At 39.1% G+C, this 22,833-nt stretch overlaps 1 protein-coding gene across 1 annotated transcript; it reads left to right on the plus strand.

Annotated features, from left to right (window-relative positions):
- The first annotated feature begins 244 nt into the window (after window positions 1–244).
- Window positions 245–22,213, plus strand: LOC129677658 (T-complex protein 11 X-linked protein 2-like). Its single transcript, XM_055608303.1, has 6 exons — window positions 245–368; window positions 7,170–7,299; window positions 9,395–9,515; window positions 10,242–10,462; window positions 13,326–13,462; window positions 22,014–22,213. The coding sequence occupies exons 1-6, from the start codon at window positions 245–247 to the stop codon at window positions 22,211–22,213; spliced, it is 933 nt and encodes a 310-aa protein (XP_055464278.1).
- Window positions 22,214–22,833: the final 620 nt, after the last annotated feature.

Below are 22,833 nucleotides of genomic sequence, written 5' to 3' on the forward strand. Positions count from 1 at the left end.
GTAAAGAAAGTTCCACTAGTCCCAAGTTATTCTTAAGGTATTTTTGAGGACAGTGGTTCTTTCTAGGGGTTCTTTCTCTTAGAGGCCCTAGATGTACCTTTACCCTCAACAAGGAATAATAAGTCTAGTCAGGAAGGCCTGCCACAGCATTTGGAGAGCTTCTCCCACCTTGTCCTTGAGTCAGAGCCATATGTTCCACACATGTCCCTCTCTTTTTTTTCTTCCATTCCAGATAACCACCAACATGCCCACAAACAAGAAAATTCCATCCAAGAAAGAGTCCAGTCAGTCAAAAAATGGAGTCCAAAAACCTGAAACATCAAGGAAGAGCCAAGATGATAAGACCACTTCAGAGGGCCACTGTCCAGGTGGGCTGGTAATGAAAGTTGTTATGGCAGGTTAAAAGATCAGGAAACTGTGGTCTAGGTGCCTTTAAGGGATAGAGAAAAAGCCTTTTGCAAAGAGCCATTTTTTCTTTCATTGCTTTGCCTATCCTTTTTTTATATTCATTTTTTTTTTGTTTTGTTTTTCTTTCACTTTCATCTTTACTTGTTGGGACTAGGACCTTGGTTGGTAAGTAAAATTAAATTTTAATTTTAGAGACAAAATATAATTATCTGTGTTTGAAGCCTTATTAGTGTTTTAATTACTTAAAGATATGGGAAATATAAAGCAGACACAACAAGGCAGTTTCCTGTATCAACTAACAGTGATTGTGATGGCATACACAAGATCTGCACAAGCTCAACCCAGAATAGGTGAGAGAAGAAATTTCACCCTTAGTTGTGAAGCTTTTGATACTTGATACCTTCTGGGGTACAGAGAACCAGTTTTCTTTTAGAATGTGTCCCATAGTAGGTCAACTACTCTCCCAAGTAGATGGCTACACACTAAGTTACCAATAACTCGTCAGTTGTGTTGTTGTCATCTATTGATCCATGAACATAAGACTTTCCAGCTTTTAGTGTCTCTCTAGTGATTTGTATTTTCAGCATTTTGTAATACTCATTTCATAGATCTTACACATACGTGGGGAAATTTATTCTAGGGCATTTTTCAGACTATTTTGATGGGATTACTTTAATGAGTTCCTTATCTCTAAATTTATTACTGATATATAGAAAGCTTCTGATTTTTACAAAAAATTAGGACAATTTCATACACTTATGAAATAAGAGGTTTTATGCACAATTTCATATATGGCTATAATATATCTTGATAAGATTTACCTCTTATTATTTTCTCTTGTCCTGTTGAACTATTTCTTGTGTCCAACTAGTCTCCCTTCTACTTTCATGCTCACTTTTGTGATTAAATAAATTTAAATAAAGTTCCTTGAATAAGGATGGGTGGGCGTTATTTCTTGGCATTAGGGTGGATCTTATCAGCTGTGAAAATGGTCTACACCCACCCTCAGTAGCCAGTTAACTGTCTAAAGCTCCTCAGAGTGGAGTGGGACCTCATGATCCCCAGTCCCAATCTACCATGACAAGTTGATGGACTTGATCTTGTGTGGATATTGTATGGGTATATACCATGGGTGCATGGTTGCAATGGCTATAACATACCCAGAAGACAGTATTTTACACTACACCTCTCCCATCTCTGGCTCTTAATTCTTTCTGTTGTTATTTTTGTGTGGTTATTTTGTGTTGTTATTTTCGTTATTATATTTTGTGCCCTCCTGATGGATGGAAAGGTATGCAGACCACTCACAACTCCAAGGGTCACAAATCTGAGTCACAGCTATGAGGACTGGAAAGGTGCCTGAGCTCTGAAGTGGGACGAAGTCCCAAGGGTATCCTGAGACACAGGATCCCAGGAACCTCACAGCTCTGGGTGGGACAGTGTCCCAAGGGTATCCTAAGGCATGGAAACCCATGAAACCTCTTCAGCAGAGACATTGCAGCCCCGCGGTTGCCCAGCCCCTGATGAGCTGAGGAGCCTAGGAGCCTAAATTCTGCTCTTTCTCCAGTTCTTGCAGCTCCCATGGGAGAGTCACCCAGCTCCTGATGAGCTGATGAGCCTAGGAGCCTGTGCTCCATTCCTTCATTTCTTCTCTTCTTCCTCTGATGGGTGAATCACAGTAAGCAGTAAATCTCTTAAAAGAGATTTATTGAAGGGGTGAATGCAGGAGTGGCTGCGTCTGCTCCTGGGAGAAGGCAACAGGGAACTGGGTCAAACAGCTTTTATATAGGAATTCTTAGGGGTGCAGTGCTTTCTGGGGCAGGGATTTCCAGAGTGTGGATTGGTGGGATTTCAGGTCCTGAGCTGTGGTAAGCTCAGGGATTGGTGAGCTTTCCTATTCAAGGATTGGTCTGTTTTCTTGCTCAGGGATTGGTGGGGTTTATTTTGCAGACGTTACCAGCATGCTGGGGTCATTATTAGGGCAAAATGGTGACACAGAAGTGAGTTCATAGGCTCTTTTAATAGACAGTTAGGGGCTTTATGTGGTAGCTGTTAAACTAATCAGTCAGGAATGACATAAAGGTACTAGAGGGTTTAGGATTGGCTGATTGCTTAAGGATTTTCCATAGTTGCTGGGGACCTTGTGGACTATTGCTGTTTGGCTTTTACTTATGTGTTGACCTTTAATTTGATTGGTTAGGGCCTGCAGTGCTTTACTTTGGGAACAGCAAGGTCATGTATTCATAAACATAGCTTTTGGTCAACTTGTAAGCTGATTGGTTGTGGCTTTTCCAGGAATTCTTTGAAGTCTGAAAAACAGAAACTCAGGCATACTCAGACAAAATGGAGAAAAGAAGCCTGTCATGGCGTCAGATTAGCCAAACAGATAGACACTAAATCTGCCCCAGCTTATTCAAGTACCAGCCAGGCCCAATCAGAATAGATCAAGGCCATCTGGGATGGTATGCCAGTAGACTCCTGACCCCTCAGCTATTGAACCTCAATAGGGATTGGTTAGGGTCATTGGAGGCTACATCGCTCTGATTAGAATTGGCTGGCTTCTTGGAATTAAGTGCTCTTAATACAAAGTGTCCAAAATATACAGACAGTTCACTGTGAAGGCAGCAGACTGAAGCAGGAAAGGTTGTGTTTATCATGGGGGGCAGCAGTGGCAGTACCTCTTTTGGAGGTATCTCCATCCCTGATCTTAAGCTGTACTATAGAGCAGCAGTAATAAAAACTGCATGGTACTGGCTTAGAAACAGAATGGTGGATCAATGGAACCAAATAGAAGACCCAGAAATAAACCCACACACTTATGGATACTTTATTTTTTACAAAGAATCAAAAACCATGCAATGGAAAAAAGATACATTTTCAACAAATTGTGCTGGTTTAACTGGATGTCTACATGTAGAAAAATGCAAATAGATCCATATTCATCACCCTGCACAAAACTAAAGTCCATGTGGATCAAAGACCTCAACATAAAACCAGACACACTAAACTTGTTAGAAGAAAAAGTGGGGAAGAACCTTGAACTCATTGGTACAGGAAACAACTTCCTGAACAGAACACCAACAGCACAGGCTCTAAGAGCAACAATCAATAAATGGGACCTCATGAAAATGAATTTTTTTTTAAATTCCGTCAGTCTATGATTTTATACTGGTGAGATGAGGATATTTTATTTTACCATTTTTGAGCAAGGTTTTAGTTCTTATGCTTTTGTTGGATTCTGTTCGAACTGGTTAGACTATTGGCAGCTAGTCACTTTCTCCCATATACATGTTAGGAGTTTGCTGATCTCTCATGTTGGACAGGATAGAATCTTTCCTGGTTCATCATCTATCCCCCTCTCCTTGTAGATAATACTGCTTTCATCATGGAGAACATTTCTTTAAGCATTTAACAGTCTTGGTTTAATTGTCCTAAATTGCCTTAATTTATGCTTGTCTTAAAATGTTCTTATTTCTTCATCAGTAACTTTTCTGGATATAGCAATCTTGACAGTTGACATTGATTTACTTTCAGAGTTTAAAGCATCATTTTGTGCTTTCCTGTCTTAGTGGTGCAGATGAGAGGGCCGATGTCATTATGATGTTTCTGTTCCTATTTTTTCCTCTTTCTCCAGTCTTCTATTTTACATGAATTTTCCTGATAAGCTGTCATTATTTATTATTTGTTTTCTTCTGGTGTTTAGGGCAGAGAATAAACACACTCATAGATTTAATAGCATTACATTTGTTGACTAGCAATAGAAGACTCTCCTGCACTAACTTCACCTAATGTCCATGATAGGATTCAGAAAAAGCAACACTATGGTACTGGCTTAAGAAAATAAAGTTAATAGCTTTTGTTTGTTTTGGAGTAAAATGTGTTAATATTTGAATAGTGAAATGAAGAAATAGGAAGAAGGTTAGTAACATCAGAATGAAATTGTTTGGGTGATAGTTATGAGAATAGTAAGAGAAACTGTTGTAGAGGTAGGAAAGATGTTGCAGATAGAGAAAGGACAGTCAAATACAGATTAAGACAGGAGACCTTAACAATTAAAGTACAACATTGTAAATAAAAACAATAAGGAAATACAACAAATGGAAAAGGAATAACACTATGTAGAAATTATTCCTTCAGCCAATGTTTCATGGTTATGCGAATGACATGATTTCTATCTATGGAGTGTCTTTTGCTAAGGGGACATTGCTGCTGATTTCACTAATTCAAATATGTTCAATATGTGTATTCTTCCTGTTGAGAAGGATATTATGGCCAAAGTTTCCTTTCTGACAGTATTCCCTAGTCTCAGGCCATTTTCCTATAAGTTTTTTGTTTTGTTTTGTTTTGTTTTTTTGTTTTTGTTTGTTTGTTTTTGCCACTGTTGTATTCATGTTTACCCAGGAGGGGAATTTTGAATACCATCTTTAGCTTTTCTTGTGTACTGGATGATGTTTAAGAGAAAACTTTCATTTTTAGTGTCCAACACACATCAGATAGCAGTAGTATACTGCAGTTAGAGTCAGGAATAATTCTTCTTAGCTGAAAAGGTCTCAGGAAAAAGAACACATGGAATGCAGCCTGCTCTCGGCTAAGCTTCTGTCTGGGACTTCTTTGGCCATGTGCCCTGGAAGAAGATTTAAGGTTAGGGTTGTTTCTTGACAGAACTTTTACATAAGTAGTATGAACCATAGATTTATAGAAGTTGGTTGTGACTCAAAATAGGTAGACTTTCTTTTGGGGGAGGTGCTTGGAGGAGTGAGGAAAAGCGGGATGTGGATGACATTGGGAAAAATTCTCTCCAGCTCTTTTTATCTTGTATGCCTTGGACACAGAGTTCAGGCCAGGCGACCAAAATGTGCCACAGAATGCCTCTATGGGGTATATGAACAGTGGAAACTTAGTAGTTCTCTCCACCTTGTTAGTAACAGCCATCTATATCTGGCATTAAAAGAAAGGTGGCGGGATTGGTGTTGCCAGCTTCCAGTAGTTTGGAAACCAACAAAAATCCACCTCGACGAGCCACATAGTCGTAGAGTGTCCTGATTCCCTGGTCCTTGTGGATGGTGCCTTCCCTTTTCCTTACTCTTGCAGTTCCCCTTCCTTATTAAATAGCACCCAATAGGTCTGAGTCAGCATCCATCCACAATGAGCCAAGTTTGGCTCATGAATCAGTTAACCACAAAGCCAGAAAAAGGAAATGTTGCGGACTTCAGAGATTCATATTTGGACTTTTTGATTTACTTAAAGCACAAGAAAAGTAGAAAATAATGTTCTTAAATATCTCCTGACAATAGCACAGATTTCTTCTGCCATCACCAGGTACTATTGGGAAGTCAGTCTTTCTGCATGGCCAAACTGCTTAGTACATTTCAAGCTTCTTATCTATTTAGGCTGAGAGCTGCAAAACTTTCCCTTAGGAGTCCCAGTGTCTGGGACAAGCAGGTGAAGGAATATTTTGTTTCTCTAATTCTGTTTCACCTGCATCCAAACTTTACAAAATTTCCCCCCTTTTTTTCTCCTGAATTCAAATGTTCTCCTTTAGCCTCTTATAACAACATGTAGCCCTAGACTGTGTGGTTTTGATTCCACTTTGTACGGGAGCAGTTAAGTGCTGGATACTTCAATTCAGCCATCTTGCTTCTCCCCTTTGAATATAATTTTGCTGTCTCACGTGGAAGTTTTTCTTTTATATCAGCTAAAAATTCTGTTATTTATAAACGGACTTCTTCACAGTGTCTTACAGAGTTCAGAATATCTCAAGTATTGAAATGTCAAATGAATCTCAGATTCCTCTGATGAATCTTGATTTTGAGGACTAAAGAATCTGAATAAATCCTTGCATAGAGTATAAACTCCATTTGTGTAGGTGTCTTTTTGATCTTTTTAAAATGTGCTATTGTAGAATTTTACTATTGGACCACAAATGAGGTTTTGTGAGACATTGGGAGATTGATAGCCTATGATTGGACCATTATACATAATTTTTGAGCTTTAAGTTCAAAAGTTTATTCAGAAAAATGCTTAGTAACAAAATAATGCTAGCATCACTATAGGCAGCACACAGACACAAAATCTCATAGGTATAAAAACATAAGCCTTTCGTCATTTAGTTCAATATATTTTGTGACAATTTTTTGAAGAAAAAGATTTAATTATGTATAATTGTGTATGTTTGTGGAGGGTATGTGTATATGACTACAGGTACTTGTGGAGGCTAGAACAGGGCCCTGGATCCCTTGAAGCTAGAACTACAAGCAGTTGTGTACATGTATCCATGTGTATGAACATGTATAAATACAGAGTGCAAGTCCATTTAGTGCTGTTCATATATGCATTTAGGGATGACCCTTTAGGATTGGATAATCTATCATTGGGCACAACCTCTACACCCAATGCTCTGATAATGGTGTGGTAAAGGGGTACCAGAAAACCAGGACATCTGGACTGTCTTTTATATATGACAGGGAGCTACACCCATGTATTTGGAACAATACAGTCACCTAAACAAGACCTGCAAAATGACAATACTAGTTTTCATCTAAACGTGGATAGGTAAAATATTACAAAGATCAATTTCTAGATGAAGAGTTACAGGCAATTAGGATCTACTGACAGGGAAAAATCAGTCCACATTTTCAACAGCACAATTATATACTGCACACTTTCTTAATATAATTTTGTCTATGTGCATAGTTTGTTCTCTAATAGCAAATTTGTGTGGGATCGCTTTTGATAACTGCTGTGCTGTGTGTTTCTTCCAGAGAGCCAGCCTGCAATACTTTCAACTGAAGATATAGAGACAGTTAATGAAGTTTCCAAATTGAGTATTGCTCATGAAATCATAGTAAACCAAAATTTCGTGGTAGAAGAGAATTATTTACCTCAAGGAAGGTATATCACTTCTCCCCTGAGAGGTGGGGTGCAGGCTTGCCAGGCCACAGAGGAAGACAATACAGCTAGTCCTGATGAGACCTGATAGGTTAGGGTCAGATAGACGGGGAAGAGGTCCTCCCTTATTAGTGGACTAGGGGAGAGTCATAGGGGGAGAAGAAGGAGGGAGGGTTCAGTTGGGAGGAGACAAGGGAGGGGACCATAGCCAGGACACAAAGTGAATAAATTGTAGTAAATAATAATAATTAATAAAAATGCAAAAGAAAGGTATATATTCTTCTTTGTCTGTCTGTCTATCTGTTTTTCTTGGTATAGTTACACAGTGTAGATGATTTTGTGTCATATTTGATTTGTTTTATTAAAACATGGGGTTCGAGTTTATCTTAAAAAGTATCAAATAGAACAGAGTAATCAGTATAATTATTTAATTTAGAGTGGCTGCTCTTCTAGAGACATGGATTCAATTCCCAGCGCACCCATATGGCTGCTAATAACTGTAACTCCAATTCCAGGGTATCTGACACTCTCACAGAGACATACATGCAGGCAAAACACCAGTGAATTTAACCAAGAGGTTCCTGTAGAACAGATAATCAGAGAGCTATTGTGAAGAGGGGTAAATTCTCTCATAGCTAGTGAATGGAATTAGTAGTATAGAATTGCTTGGCAGCCTATCAGGGAAGACTGTCTTGAAATCATACTGTTTGAGTTGAATCTCAAGAGTATGAACAGATACATTTTAGATTGTCTATTGTGAAAAGTACTCTAAGAGGAAATGTTTCTTCAAGGGCATAGAAAGGTAGAAAATAATTACTACTTGATCCAAACCGATTACTGTTGTTCCAGTGCAAAGTGTTTGGAGAAGGAAGGATTCAAAGTTATGGAGACTTGACAGAATAGAATCACCTTGAGTCATTGAGATTATATATCTGGCTTCTGTTATCAAGCTCTTAAAAGATATTAGATGGACAGGATATGATAAGCAGATTTGGATCTTGGGAAAATCATTGATTTTTAGCAAGGACACGTCACATTTTAGGGGAAAATGGTCATTTTCTAGGCTATCTTAAATATACAGGTGTGGCATGATGTTTGGCTAAGATGGGTTTCAGAGACACTTAAGAAACAGACTGTCTGGATTTGTTGACAGAACGGATAAAATGAATAAGGACAGTGGAATGCAAAACTTTGGCACATGTGAGATGGGTGGTAGGTGATTGCCTTTCACAAGGTAGATTGGTGTGTTGAGGGAGAAACTAATTATTTTTTTATCATTTGTATTTAAAAATAAAATGTGCATTTTCTTATAAAAAAGTAAGATTTCTGGTTTTTAGAAATAAGGTAAATGAAATGAGAAATAAGGTCTGAAAGGGGAAAGTAAATTTTATTTAGACTTTCTGTGAAGTGTATGAAATCCTTCAGTATTATCAACACAAAACAATCCTTTCCTATACTTCAGACCTGACGAAAATACCACATACTATGTATGTAGAAATATAAATACATAGTCACACATATAGGCTAGAGGTAGGATTACAGTCAGAAGTCAAAGTCCAATTTTAGTTTATATTCTTCTGAATGGGGAGGTAGAGGGAGGGAAAGGAGAAAAGAAAAGCAGGAAGTGGGGGAATGGATGGAAGGAGCAAGAGGAGAGAGTGATCAGAGTGAGAGTGAGTGAGAGTAGATATAGACACAAACACAGAAAAATATTGATGGGGGTAAAGAGACAGAGAGGTCTATTGAGAGGGGGAGAGAGAAAGAGAAAAAGAGACACACGGAGATTTTGGGAGGGAGGGAGAGAGTAGGGAATGGAAGCAGGAAGACAGAGACTAACCTGCACTCTGGTACTTTTTTGAGAAGATCCAAGGTTTTCTTGTATGTTTTTTTTTTAATATTTATATTTTTGGGTTTCATTTGTTTGTTTTTAATCTGAGACTGTAGGTTTTGCAGCATTTCTTAAATCTAAACATAGCACCTCCTTGGCTTATCACTTTAATGTTTTTATTTTAATGATTTTAAATACTGTTTGAGGGATCATGATCCTGTATCAAGTCTCTAGGTAAAGATCAATTTACACATTTAACTTTCTTAATAGTCTAGAAAACAAGTTTGTGGAGACAATGTGCAATGCATTTTGGGACCACTTGAAAAATCAACTGTCAAGTACTCCTCCTGACTTTTCTTGTGCTCTTGAACTTATAAACAACATAAAACAAGTGAGTAGCCAGCCTTCTCTCTGTTGATGCAAAGTCCCCGTACCTTATAGCCTGGATTACTAATATTAGGATTATTAATGTTCACAATAGCTTACTTTATGAATGCATATGGGATGGATTGACTCCCATTTTACTTGTATGAGATATAGTTTGAAGGTTAGGGTGTTACTTTATTTAATAACATAATGGATCATTCAATAAAAATGTATTTTTACTCAAATTCCACTATGTTTTAAGTGTTCCAAAAGCACAAAGAGTAATGAGAGCTATTACTCAAAAGGTACTTACATTTTGAGTCAGAAAGTTATTTTAAGTGACCACTTAAAAATACTTTGCTTGCCTGGTGCTGGTGGTACACACCTTTAATCCCAGCACTTGGGAGACAGAGGCCGTTTGATCTTTGTTGAGAATACATCCTTATTTTGTGCAGGTACATATATTGTTGTAACCTGTACTTAATTGTTTTCCATTCTCATTTTTTTTCATGTTCTTAATGTCATTCTCACTTGAAAATAGTCACTATTGCTATAAATAATTTCTGTGAAGCTTAGAATTATAATTGTCTTCTAAACAAAGAGAAATAACTGTCTAAGAAATTTAGAGACCCACTTTATTGACCCCTAGAAAAAAAGTCTGATATGCCTTTAACCTGAAAGCACTGTTCCGTGGGTGTAAGTTTAAGATTCTAAACATAATATGGCTCCGTTGGTTTTCTTTTGTGAGCAGATTTTGGTGTCACTGCTATTACCACGTCAGAACCATCTAAGAAATGAGATTGAAGAAGCATTAGACATGGATCTTCTCAAACAAGAAACTGAACACGGAGCTCTGGATGTTCCTCATCTCTCAAATTATATCCTCAACTTGATGGCTCTCATGTGTGCACCAGTTAGAGATGAAGCCGTACAGAAACTAGAAAGCATAAAGGATCCAGTACAGTTACTAAGGCAAGAATATAGTCATGCTGTTTTATCTATTGTCTGTTGTTAACAATGTTCCATCACAGTATAAGTAGATTACAAAGAAAAAAAAAAACAAAACGTATTTTGGCTCTCTTCTTAGAAGTCCAAGGTTGAGGGACTGATTCCGATGAAAGCTTTTGTTGCTAATGGAATCTCAAGGTATTACAGAACACCACACAATGAAAGAAAATCCTGTGTGTGTGTGTCCTAGTTTTTTCTTTTTTGTGAAATCACTTGTATTCAATCCATGGAGGTTCTAGTCCACCATTCTCGTGTAATCTTGGTCACCGTCTAGAGGATTCATCCATAAACTCCATAGTTGAATTAAGCTTTCCACCCTTTCAGTATCTCACAGTTGAGTTTAATGTTTAGTAGTTTTGGAGCAGCAAACTATTTTTAAATCATAGCATATGCTGCTCCCTAAATCTGCCTTATGTACCATCAAAGAAAACTTTGATCCAAATATTACTATAGACTCTGTCATACTTGTATTCCTGTGCTGTATAACTAACATATTTTTTCACTTTTTTATTTTTAACAAATTATATTTATTTTATATGTATGAATATTTTTCCTGTTAAAATGTATGCACCATTTGTATGTCTAGTATTTGCTCTGGCCAGAAAAAGTTGTTGGGTCTTCTGCAACTGGAGTCATGGATGTTCTTAACCCACTATGTGAGTGCTGGAAATGAGTCCAGGCCTCTGTAAGAGCAGCAAGTCCCTTAATGACTGAGAAATCTCTCCAGCCCCTCCCCCTTTAAACATTTTTGAATTTCATACATGATACAGTGGATATTGTCCTTCCAATCCTGATGATCCCTTTCCTCCTCCCAGTTATTCCTCTTCTGAAATTTTGTCTGGCTTTATGCAGGATATGCCCAAGTAGCTGCACCTGCTCTGTGTTCATGATTGCAATGGCCTTGCTAAATCCAGAAGACATCATTTCCTAGCACTCCTCTTTATCCTTTGGCTCTAACAGTCTTTCCATCCTCTCTTCTATAATGCCCCATGGACCATGAAGTGGGTGATATACATGTCCTATTTATGTCTGGGTAATCAGCAATCACTTATTTTATCACTTTGACCAACTATGAGTTTCATCATTAACTGTTAACATAGTGTACAAAACGTGTTCTAAATCCCAGGCTGAGAAACACTGCTCACTAACATCTTTTTACTCCCTGTCCTTTTACTTGGCAATGACAGTCTCTCTGGTTTATTTTAATGCCATTTAAAATGATCATTTGTATCCCATACATTACATGAAAACTTAACATGATGCTCTTAAGACATTTAAGTATAGCACTAATTCCATCCATCCCATCTGCAATGTTTTTCTATTTCTCCCAGTCTAAACTCTAAGTAGAAACAGAAATGAAGACTCTCAGAGTCTCACAGCTAAAAAACTAGGACCCAGAAAAGAAAAAAAAGTGATTTGTTTATGAGTTGGAAATTAATAACCCACATTGCAACCATTCATAGACAATTATTAGCTGTTGGGTGATTTTTTTTTCCATTGAGTACCCTTTCCTGAATGTAGCAGAGTAGTAACAGTGCAAAAAGCTCTACAGTGTCAGACTATGTGTCTCTTTTTAGTTTTACTACCAATTTACCTTCTGGCTTTTGGTCCCTGAATGGTGCATTTGTTTATGTCTTAGTCTGTTTTATAATGTGTTTATAAGGTATATGAATAGTCTTGGTCAGCCTGACTTCCATAGTTTTATTGGATCCATCCTGTGTAAGAATTGCTTATCAATTCAAGTGTCTCGCTTGCAGCATCTGTACTGGGAAGTTCTATAGTGCTGGAGTCTTGGAGGCTGCCCCAGAGCTCCAATCCAATAGACGTGTATGTGTGTGTTGTCTCATATGTTTTTGAACTCAAGGCAGAGATTGCTATTGAAAGTAGCCTGGTAACTACTTCAGTATTATGCTGAGAAATGTCATTTCCTTGATATCTCAGGGCATTGCTCTTAAAACTTGCCTTCTATAAAGCACTTTGAATGTGGACACAATTAATTCAAGGTATTTGCTAGTTTATATCAAGGAGGACTTTTAATCTACTTTCCATATGATAAGCCTTTCTGTTTCTAATAAGACATTTTGATTCTTCATTTTCATTTCAGACGTTGTCATAATGGTCTTTAGTACCTATATTTCTACCAACATTTTGATCATGATTACTTTAGTAATGTTCAAAAATATCAAACATAGTACAAATATTCTCTTCTTCTGAGCCCTCACTCAAGTCATCCTTAACATCCTCTTCACATTAACAGACCTTTTCCTAATAGCCTGTTTCTCCAAACTATTTTAGATTCTTCCCATTTCCTATATATTCAGGTATTTGATAGATCAGCAGCCCTACTTTTCAATTTTACTCTTCTCCCTTAGTCTATTTTGTTGTGCTATCAGCAAAATGCTCAAGATTTGGAATTTATAAAAGGCATAGATTTATTTCTTAGTTATGGAGGATGGAGCATCTAACACCAAGTGACTGCACTTTAGGGGGTGGTTTTCTTGACACATTATAACATGAGAGAAAGCATTATCCGGTCAAATAGAGCAACATTAAATTCTTAGCCTCACATCTTTTTATAATTGAATTCTCTTATTTGTCAGAAAGGATCCCTCACGACACAAACACCTCTCAGTAAGCCTCTGCTTAAAAGCAATTTAAAAAGTTTTGGGCTACATATTCAAATACTAGCTGTTTGTAATTGGAGTAAGTACTTTACAACCCCTTTCTTATTCTCAATACTGGGATTTTATTATTCTTTCCTTGAGATCTGCTCCTGAAAACTAGATATCCTTTCAAACTCTAAATATTCTTTACTCATGTGTGACAGGGGCATCACCCAGGTTCTGGACCTGATGAAAATGGATATGATAAACTATACTATCAAGAGCATCCGACCATACTTGCTGGAACATTCTATCGAATATGAACGAGCTAAATTCCAAGAACTCCTGGACAAGCAGCCTGGTATGTTTAAATTTTAAGTAGGGGGGGAAATTGGATTTTAATTTCCTTTGTTACAGTGATTTTCTGTTTTTGAATAGAAAGATTACTTCTTAGATCAAGAGTTAAGAGAAGTAAAAATTTCAAACACAGAAACGCCTATACAAACTACCTTTTAAGAAATAAGTGTATTCTTTGATAATGTCATACATGTACACAGTGTAGACTGATCAGTATCAGGTACAGCCATTATTATGCCCTCCCACTACCACAATTTCCCTTTTAGAGAATCCCTTCTCTTACTTTCCTGTTTTTTTGTTTGATGACCACCTGAATTTGAAGATTACCTACATCATCATAGGTGTTGAACCATCAATTGGAGCAGGAACATCTCACTTGGTGTTACATCATCTAATGACTCCCTCTCCTCCAGCAGCCATCAAAGTAGTTCTTAAAAAGAGGCATAGCCCATGAGCCCTTCCCCTTCCCATAATTGGGTTTTGAGAGACACATTCTTTTTTTTTAATTTTTTATGAATTACACTTTATTCATTTTGTATCCCCCCATAAGCCCCTCCGTCCTCCCCTCCCGATTCCACCCTCCCTCCCCTTTCTGCATGCATGCCACTCCCCAAGTCCACTGATAGGGGAGGATCTCCTCTTCTTTCTGATCTTAGTCTATCAGTTCTCGTCAAAAGTGGCTGCATTGTGCTCTACTGTGGCCTGGTAAAGCTGCTCCCCCCTCAGGGGGAAGTGATCAACGAGCAGGCCAATCAGATTATGTCAGAGGCAGTCCCTCTTCCCATTACTATGGAACCCACTTGGACACTGAACTGCCATGGGCTACACCTGTGCAGGGGTTCCAGGTCATCTCCACGAATAGTCCTTGGTTGGAGTATGAGTCTCTGGGAAGTTCCCTGTGTTCAAATTATCTTGTTCTGTTGCTCTGCTTGTGGAGTTCCCGTCCCCTCCAGCTCTTACTTTTTCCCACTTCTTACATAAAATTCCATTCACTCTGCCCATCAGTTGGCCATCAGGCTCAGCATCTGCTTTGACAGTCTATACTGCAGAAGCTTTCAGAGGTCCTCTGTGGCAGGTATCAAGGTTGTTTCCTGTTTTCTTCTGGCTTTCAGAGGCCCTCGGTAGCAGGTTCCGAGGTTGTTTCCTATTTTCTTTTTCTTCTGATGTCCATCCTCTTTGACTTTCAGGATGGGGATTGAACATTTTAGTTAGGGTCCTCTCTTTTGCTTAGTTTGTTTAGATGTACAGCTTTTAGTGGGTTTATTCTATATTGTATGTTTATATGAGTGAGTATATACCATGCGTGTCTTTTTGCTTCTGGGACAACTCACTCAGGATGATCCTTTCCAGGTCCCACCATTTACCTGCAAATTTCATGATTTCTTTATTTTTCATTGCTGAGTAATACTCCATTGTATAGATGTACCACAGTTTCTGCATCCATTCTTCAGTTGAGGGGCATCTGGGTTGTTTCCAGCTTCTGGCTATTACAAATAAAGCTGCTACAAACATGGTTGAGCAAATGTCCTTTTTGTGTACTTGCGCCTCTTTTGGGTATATGCCTAGGAGTGGTATGGCTGGATCTTGAGGAAGCGCTATTCCTAGTTGTCTGAGAAAACGTCAGATTGATTTCCAGAGTGGTTGTACCAGTTTACATTCCCACCAGCAGTGGAGAAGGGTTCCCCTTTTTTCCACAACCTCTTCAGCATGTGTTGTCCCTTGAGTTTTTCATCTTGGCCATTCTGATAGGTGTAAGGTGAAATCTCAGGGTTGTTTTGATTTGCATTTCCCTAATGGCTAATGAGGTTGAGCATTTCTTTAAGTGCTTCTCTGCCATTCGATATTCCTCTACAGAGAATTCTCTCTTTAGCTCTGTTCCCCATTTTTTAAGTGGATTACTTGGTTTATTGCTTTTCAACTTCTTTAGTTCTTTATATATATTGGATATGAGTCCTCTGCCAGATAAAGGGTTGGTGATGATTCTTTCCCAATCTGTAGGCAGTGGCTTTATTTTGATGACGGTGTCCTTTGCTTTACAGAAGCTTTTCAATTTCATGAGGTCCAATTTATTGATTGTTGCTCTTAGAGCCTGTGCTGTTGGTGTTCTGTTCAGGAAGTTTTCTCCTGTACCAGTTAGTTCTAGGGTCTTCCCCACTTTTTTTTCTAGCCGATTTAATGTGTCTGTTTTTATGTTGAGGTCTTTGATCCACTTGGACTTCAGTTTTGTGCAGGGCGATAAGTATGGATCTATTTTCATTTTTCTACATGTAGACATCCAGTTGGACCAGCACCATTTGTTGAAGATGCTATTTTTTTCCATTGTATGGTTTTGGCATCTTTGTCAAAAATCAGGTGTCCGTAAGTGTGTGGGTTTATTTCTGGGTCTTCTGTTCGATTCCATTGATCCACCATTCTGTTTCTATGCCAGTACCATGCAGTTTTTATAACTGTTGCTCTATAGTACAGCTTGAGATCAGGGATGGAGATACCTCCAGAAGATCTTTTATTATAGAGGATTGTTTTAGCAATTCTGGGTTGCTTGTTATTCCATACGAAGTTGAGAATTTTTCTTTCCAGGTCTGTAAAGAATTGTGTTGGCAATTTGATGGGAATTGCATTAAATCTGTTGATTGCTTTTGGTAAGATGGCCATTTTTACTATGTTAATCCTGCCAAGCCATGAGCATGGGAGATCTTTCCAACTTCTCATATCTTCCTCTAATTCTTTCTTCAGAGACTTGAAATTTTTTTCATACAAGTCTTTGACTTGCTTGGTTAGGGTTACACCAAGGTACTTTATGTCATTTGTGGCTATTGTGAATGGTGTTGTTTCTCTAATTTCTTTCTCAGTCCTTTTGTCTTTTGTATACAGGAGTGCTACTGACTTTTTTGAGTTAATTTTGTATCCGGCCACTTTGCTGAAGGTGTTTAACAGCTGTAGGAGTTCCCTGGTAGAGTTTTTGGGGTCACTCATATATGCTATCATATCATCTGCAAATAGTGATAATTTGACTTCTTCCTTTCCAATTTGTATCCCCTTGATCTCCTTCAACTGTCTTATTGCTCTAGTAAGGACTTCTATCACTATGTTGAAGAGATATGGAGAGAGTGGGCAGCCTTGTCTTGTCCCTGATTTCAGTGGGATTGCTTTAAGTTTCTCTCTGTTCAATTTGATGTTGGCTATAGGCTTGCTGTATATCGCCTTTACTATGTTTAGATATGTGCCTTGTATCCCTGATCTCTCCAATACTTTAAACATGAATGGATGTTGGATTTTGTCAAATGCTTTTTCAGCATCTAGGGAGATTATCATGTGTTCTTTTTTCTTTTAGTTTGTTAATATGGTGGATCACATTGATGGATTTCCGTATATTGAACCACCCCTGCATACCTGGGATGAAGCCTATTTGGTCATAGTAGATAATATCTTTGATGCGTTCTTGGATTCGGTTTGCAAGTATTTTGTTAAGTATTTTTGCATCAATGTTCATAAGGGAGATTGGCCTGAATTCTCTTTCTTTGTTGGGTCTTTGTGAGGTTTAGGTACCAGGGTGATTGTGGCTTCCTAGAATGAGTTTGGTAATGTTCCTTCTGTTTCTATTTTGTGGACTAGTTTGAAGAGAATTGGAGTTAGCTCTTCTTTGAAGGTCTGGTAGAATTCTGTGCTGAAGCCATCTGGTCCTGGGCTTTTTTTGGATGGGAGACTTTTGATGACTGCTTCTATTTCTTTGGGGGATATAGGACTAATTAATTGATTTACCTGGTCCTGATTCAGCTTTGGTAAGTCAAATCGATCAAGAAAATTGTCCATTTCATTTAGATTTTCAAATTTTGTTGAATATAGACTATGGAAGTAAGTCCTAATGATTGTTTGGATTTCCTCAGTGTCTGTAGTTATGTGCCCCTTTTCATTTCTGATTTTGTTGATTTTGGTGGTGTCCCTCTGCCTTTTAGTTAGCTTGGCTAAGGGTTTGTTGATCTTGTTGATTTTCTCAAAGAATCAGCTCTTGGTTTCATTGATTCTTTGAATTGTTTTATTTGTTTCTAATGGATTGATTTCAGCCCTGAGTTTGGTTATTTCCAGCCGTCTACTCCTTTTTGGTGTGTCTGCTTCTTCTTCTTCTAGGGTTTTTAAGTGGGACATTAAGTTGCTTGAATGAGCTGTCTCGAATTTCTTCTTGAAGGCACTTAGTGCTATGAACTTTACTCTTAGCACTGCTTTCATTGTGTCCCACAAGTTTGGGTATGTTGTGTCTTCATTTTCATTGAGTTCTAGAAAGGCTTTAATTTCTTTCTTTATTTCTTCCCTGACCCAGCTGTCATTTAGTAACAAGTTGTTCAGTTTCCATGTGTGTGTAGGCTTTTTGCTCTTTCTGTTGTTGTTGAAGTCCAGCTTTATTCCATGGTGATCAGACAGGATACAAGGGATTATTTCAGTCTTCTTGTATCTGTTGAGGCTTGCTTTGTGACCAACTATATGGTCTATTTTGGAGAAGGTTCCATGAGGTGCTGAGAAGAAGGTAAATTCTTTTTTGTTTGGGTGTAAAGTTCTGTTAATGTCTGTGAGGTCCATGTGATTCATGACCTCTGTCAGAGATACTGTTTCTGTTTTTAATTTCTGTTTTGTTTAACTGTCCTTTGTTGAGAGTGGGGTGTTGAAGTCTCCCACTATTAATGTGTGGGGATCTATATGTGGTTTAAATTTTATCAATGTTTCTTTTACAAATGTGGGTGCTCTTGTATTTGGGGCATAGATTTTCACGATTGTGATGTCTTCCTGGTGGAATTTTCCCTTGATGAGTATGAAGTGTCCTTCCTCATCTCTTTTTATTAATTTTGGTTGAAAGTCTATTTTATCAGATATTAGAATGGCTACTCCTGCTTGTTTCTTGGGTCAATTTGCTTGGAAAGTCATCTTCCAACCTTTTACCCTCAGGTAATGTCTATCTTTGTGTCTTAGGTGTGTTTATTGTATGCAACAGATTGCTGGGTTTTGTTTATGTATCCATTCTGTTAATCTGTGTCTTTTTACTGGAGAGTTGAGTCCATTGATGTTGAAAGAGATTAATGACCAGTGGCTGTTAGATCCTTTGATATTGATGTTGGCTGTGTTCATAAGGTTGTGTGCTTGGTTGCTTTTTCTTTTGCTGTGGTAAGGTTAATTATTTCCTATGTTTTCTTGACAGAAGCTAATTTTCTTGGGTTCTATTTTCCCTTCCAGTGTCTTCTGTAATGCTGGATTTGTGTGTAGGTATTGTTGAAATTTGTTTTTGTCATTGAATATCTTGTTTTCTTCGTCTATGAGGACTGAGAGTCTTGCAGGGTATAGTAGCCTGGGCTGACATCTGTCTTCTCTGAGGGTCTTCATTATATCTGTCCAGGCCCTTCTGGCTTTCATAGTTTCTGTTGAAAAGTCAGGTGTGATTCTAATGGGTTTGCCGTTATATGTTACTTGGCCTTTTTCCCTTGCAGCTTTTAGTATTTTTTCTTTGTTCTGTATAATTATTGTTTTGATTATTATGTGGCGGGAGGATTTTCTTTTCTGGTCAAATTTGTTGGGTGTTCTGTAGGCCTCATGTATCCTTATTGGCTTCTCCTTTAACTTGGGGAAATTTTCTTCAATGATTTTGTTGAAAATATTTTCTGGGCCTTGGAAAAGGGAGTCTTCTTTTTCCTCTATTCCTAGTATTCTTAGGTTTTGTCTTTTCATATTGTCTTGGATTTCTTGGACGGTCTGTGTCAGGAATTTTTTGGATTTAACATTTTCTTTGACAGATACATCGATTTCTTCCATTGTATCTTCTACACCTGAGATTCTTTCTTCCATTTCTTGTATTCTGTTGGTTATGCTTACCTCTGTAGTTCCTGTTTTCTTCCCTAGATTCTTCCTCTCCATTATTTCCTCCATTTGTGTTTTCTTTAATTTTTCTAGTTCTATCTTCAGGTCTTGAGTTGTTTTGTTTACTTCCTTCACCTGTCTGCTTGTATTTTCCTCTTTTTCTTTTAGTTCCTTCAACTCTGTCTCTTTGATTTCTTTCAGTGATTTAATTATTTCTTCTCTGAAGGCCACAAGCTGTTTGGCTGCATCTTCCCGTATTTCTTCACGGATGGCCCTAATTTGCTTGTCTTTATCTTCCTCCATTTCTTTACAGATAGCCATGATCTGTTTGGTTTTATCTTCCTCAAATTCTTTACTATTTTATTTGTTTCCTCTATTATCCTCTTCATCAACATCGATGTAATGTCATCTTCTTGATTTTCTATTATGCTGTGTTGTCCAGGGCTGTTCGCCCCTGGATGGCTGGGTTGTGGAGATGCCATATTGCTCTGTCTTTTGTTGGTTTAGCCTTTACGCTGACCTCTACCCATTCTGATGATTTAGGTGTTGGCTGTTAGTTTCTGTGTTTCCTGGAGTCCTGAGGTAGGGAGTATCCCCTTGGCTGGAAGATGATTTTTCCTGAAGGAGTCCTTCTCTGCTTTTTGGTTATGGTCACTGTATGGCCAGTGTTTCTCCGGAGATGCCACTGCTCACCTCAGGTTTATAGCCCTGAGTAGTAGCTTTGGTCTATGTTAGGCATGGGGGGATCTCCTCTTACCCATAAAATTTCTCAAGACAGCTGCCCCACTGCTGGGTTTCTTGTTATAAATTTAGTGTGCTGCTGCTCACTAAATTTCCATGTACAGTCCTCTTGAAGAAACTGCTGATTCCCTAGCTATGGGGTTTTCTCCCAACAGGGAAACTCAGTCTGTTATCCTGGGGCGCACAGTTCTGTCTGAGAAAGTGGGAGGTGCACTCAGCAAGTCTCTGGGCCAAAGGCTGATTGCTCTGCTTTGGACCTGGAGAATGTGCACCTAGGTTGAGTTGGCGCCTGGGGGCACTGTTCTGGTCTGGAGGCTGGGTGCCTCACTCTGGACCAGAAGCTGTGTGTCTCTGTCTGGGATGGCGGATGTAGGCACCACTCTGGTCCAGACGCTGTGGGTGCAGCCCCCCTGAGGGATCAGGGATTCCTACAGTTTTGGCAGTCCAGCCAGGGACAACTGGCCGATCCCTGGCACAGTATCTGAGGGCTGCTGCAATGGCTCTTCGGCTCCTGCAGGTCCGAGGATGCAGCTGTGTGTGTGTCCCAGTGCCCCAGGGGAACGCAACAATGGCGGCAGAGCACAGTGCTTCTGCCTGCACTAGAGTCTGCGTGAGTCCAGGAAGTGTTTTGGTGCTGGGTGTCCTAAGCGTTAGAGCTGCTGACCCCCTCCACTGGGGGTTTCCTCCTGCCAGAGACACGCAGTCTGATGCCCTTTTGCCCTGGTGCCCACAGTTCTATCTGAGGAGGCGAATCACGCGCGCAGGCAGGGCTCTGTGCAGGCAGGCGCCTTTGTCCCTCCCGGCTCTGGGTCCGGGCTGGCTCCTGGGGCACCCGCGGAACCCGAGTCTTTTCCAGGGGATGTCTGGGTAACCTGGGGTCGGTCCCAATTGTTTCCTGCTCCGTGGCGTTATCTCTCGACTGGGAAATCCAGTCTATGGTGTTGTGGGCCCACAGTTCAGTCTGGGACCGTGACCAGATCGCGCTGGCGGGTAGCTCTGGGCTGGCGATCAAGCGCCTGGTGGAATGGGGATCTCTTCCGCGGTTTTGCCGGGTGAGTTAAAGCTGATCGAATCCCCCACCGTGGGGTATCCTCTCACCTGAGAAACACAACCACTTGTGTTTTATGGCCGCGATTTCTGATTGCTGGTCACTGTGCCAATCCTGCTGTGCTGCTCCTCAGAATGAGAGTCCTCCAGGCGCTGCCATCTTGCCCCGCCCCCCAAAATACAGTTTTTTATTTATGCATGTATTATGATGTATAAATTATAACAGACACACACATACACACACAGACAGAGGCTAGAACCACAAAATCTTATTTTGGAAAATCAACCAGACCTTAGAATTTAAGGTACCCTACAGGTACCTATACTCCTTCCTGGGTTTAATGCTGAATTATGATATAGAATAGAGCATACTATATTATGGAATAGACAATAGCTGAATTAGCTGAAAGCTATATCCTGATCTTCATGCAAATATAAAGAAACTAGGCCTCCATGGGCTTTTAAAACATCAAACCACAACCCCAGTAGCATACTTCCTTCAACAAGGCCACACCTCCTAATCCTTCTAATCCTATCAAAAAGTTTCACTCTTTGGTGACTAAGCATTCAAAATATGGGCTTATGGGGGCCATTCTTATTCAAATCACCACATGGAGACAATGCAGCCACTCCTGATGAGACCTGATAGAGTAGGATCAGAAGGAAGGAAAGGAAGACCTCCCCTATCAGTGGAATTGGGGAGGAGCATGCATGGAAAAGGGGAAGGGAGGATGGAGTTGGGAGGGGAAGAGGGAGGAAGCTACAGGGAGGATACAAAATGAATAAAGTGTAATTAATAATAAAAAAGAGACGAAAATAATAAATATTTTTTTTTAAAAAAAAGGAAAAATATAAAACTGGTTAATGGACAGTGAACTGTGAGTTTCTTCTGAAACCTCTTCTACTTTTCTTTTTTTTCCCTATGACAGAACAACGAATACATTTGTTCCTTAAAAGCTGTTTGATTCATGGCATGCAGGAATCTCTTCTAGATGTCCCTGGAGGCCTCCTTTTCATTGAACCTGAGTTGGCAGAACTAGGCTGGAAGTTTGTTAATCTGATGCATCACAACCAGCAGGTATATAATCCATACTATGCTGAGATCCTAACAAATATCATCTCTTCATGAAATGGAGACAAAAACGACAAAAAGCCTATCTCATAATGCTGGTCCCAAGTCCTGGCACCAGGAATCCAACGAGAGGACTCATTATATTCCTGGAAAGACATCATCTGTTACCAACAACTACGGGCAGCCCTCTTCCTCATTAAGAGCCAGGATGCAACTGCAGAGACTAAACATATAAACACCAGATGGCCCAGTCTCCTTCATGAATAAATTCCTAAACTGCAAGAAAACCTCAGTGTTGTATATAATGTAGCTGAAGCCAAGTATCTTGCCCCTTTCTCCCAAGAATTTGAAAAAAAAAAAGAAAGAAAGAAAAAAAAAACCCACTGTGCTCTTGGGTTTCTCTGCAATGGCAGATCAGTTTTCAGTATGGTAGACTGGACAGGCATGAAGGCACGGTATTATTATTCAGTGAAAAAAATTTCCTTGAGTTATATTTTAAAATCTACTAGATTATCTATAATTAAATGCTTCTGAAGTCAGAAACCTACTGAATTACAAAATGAAAGAGAATACAAAATCACAATTCTATCAAAATTCCTTATGCTTTTAAAGAATATAGTGATTATAATATTACAACATTCTATTTTGGCATGTGGTTTGAAGCATTATGAAAATGA

The sequence above is a fragment of the Psammomys obesus genome, unplaced genomic scaffold (assembly GCF_907164565.1).
Source record: "Psammomys obesus unplaced genomic scaffold, mPsaObe1.curated_primary_1811, whole genome shotgun sequence".
NCBI lineage: Eukaryota > Metazoa > Chordata > Mammalia > Rodentia > Muridae > Psammomys > Psammomys obesus.

Coding starts and splice junctions, on each gene's coding strand:
- LOC129677658 (XM_055608303.1), top strand. CDS start 245: ATGCCCACAAACAAGAAAATTCCATCCAAGAAAGAGTCCAGTCAGTCA. Junction 9,516..10,241: donor TTATAAACAACATAAAACAA/GTGAGTAGCCAG, acceptor TTTTGTGAGCAG/ATTTTGGTGTCACTGCTATT. Junction 10,463..13,325: donor GATCCAGTACAGTTACTAAG/GCAAGAATATAG, acceptor CATGTGTGACAG/GGGCATCACCCAGGTTCTGG.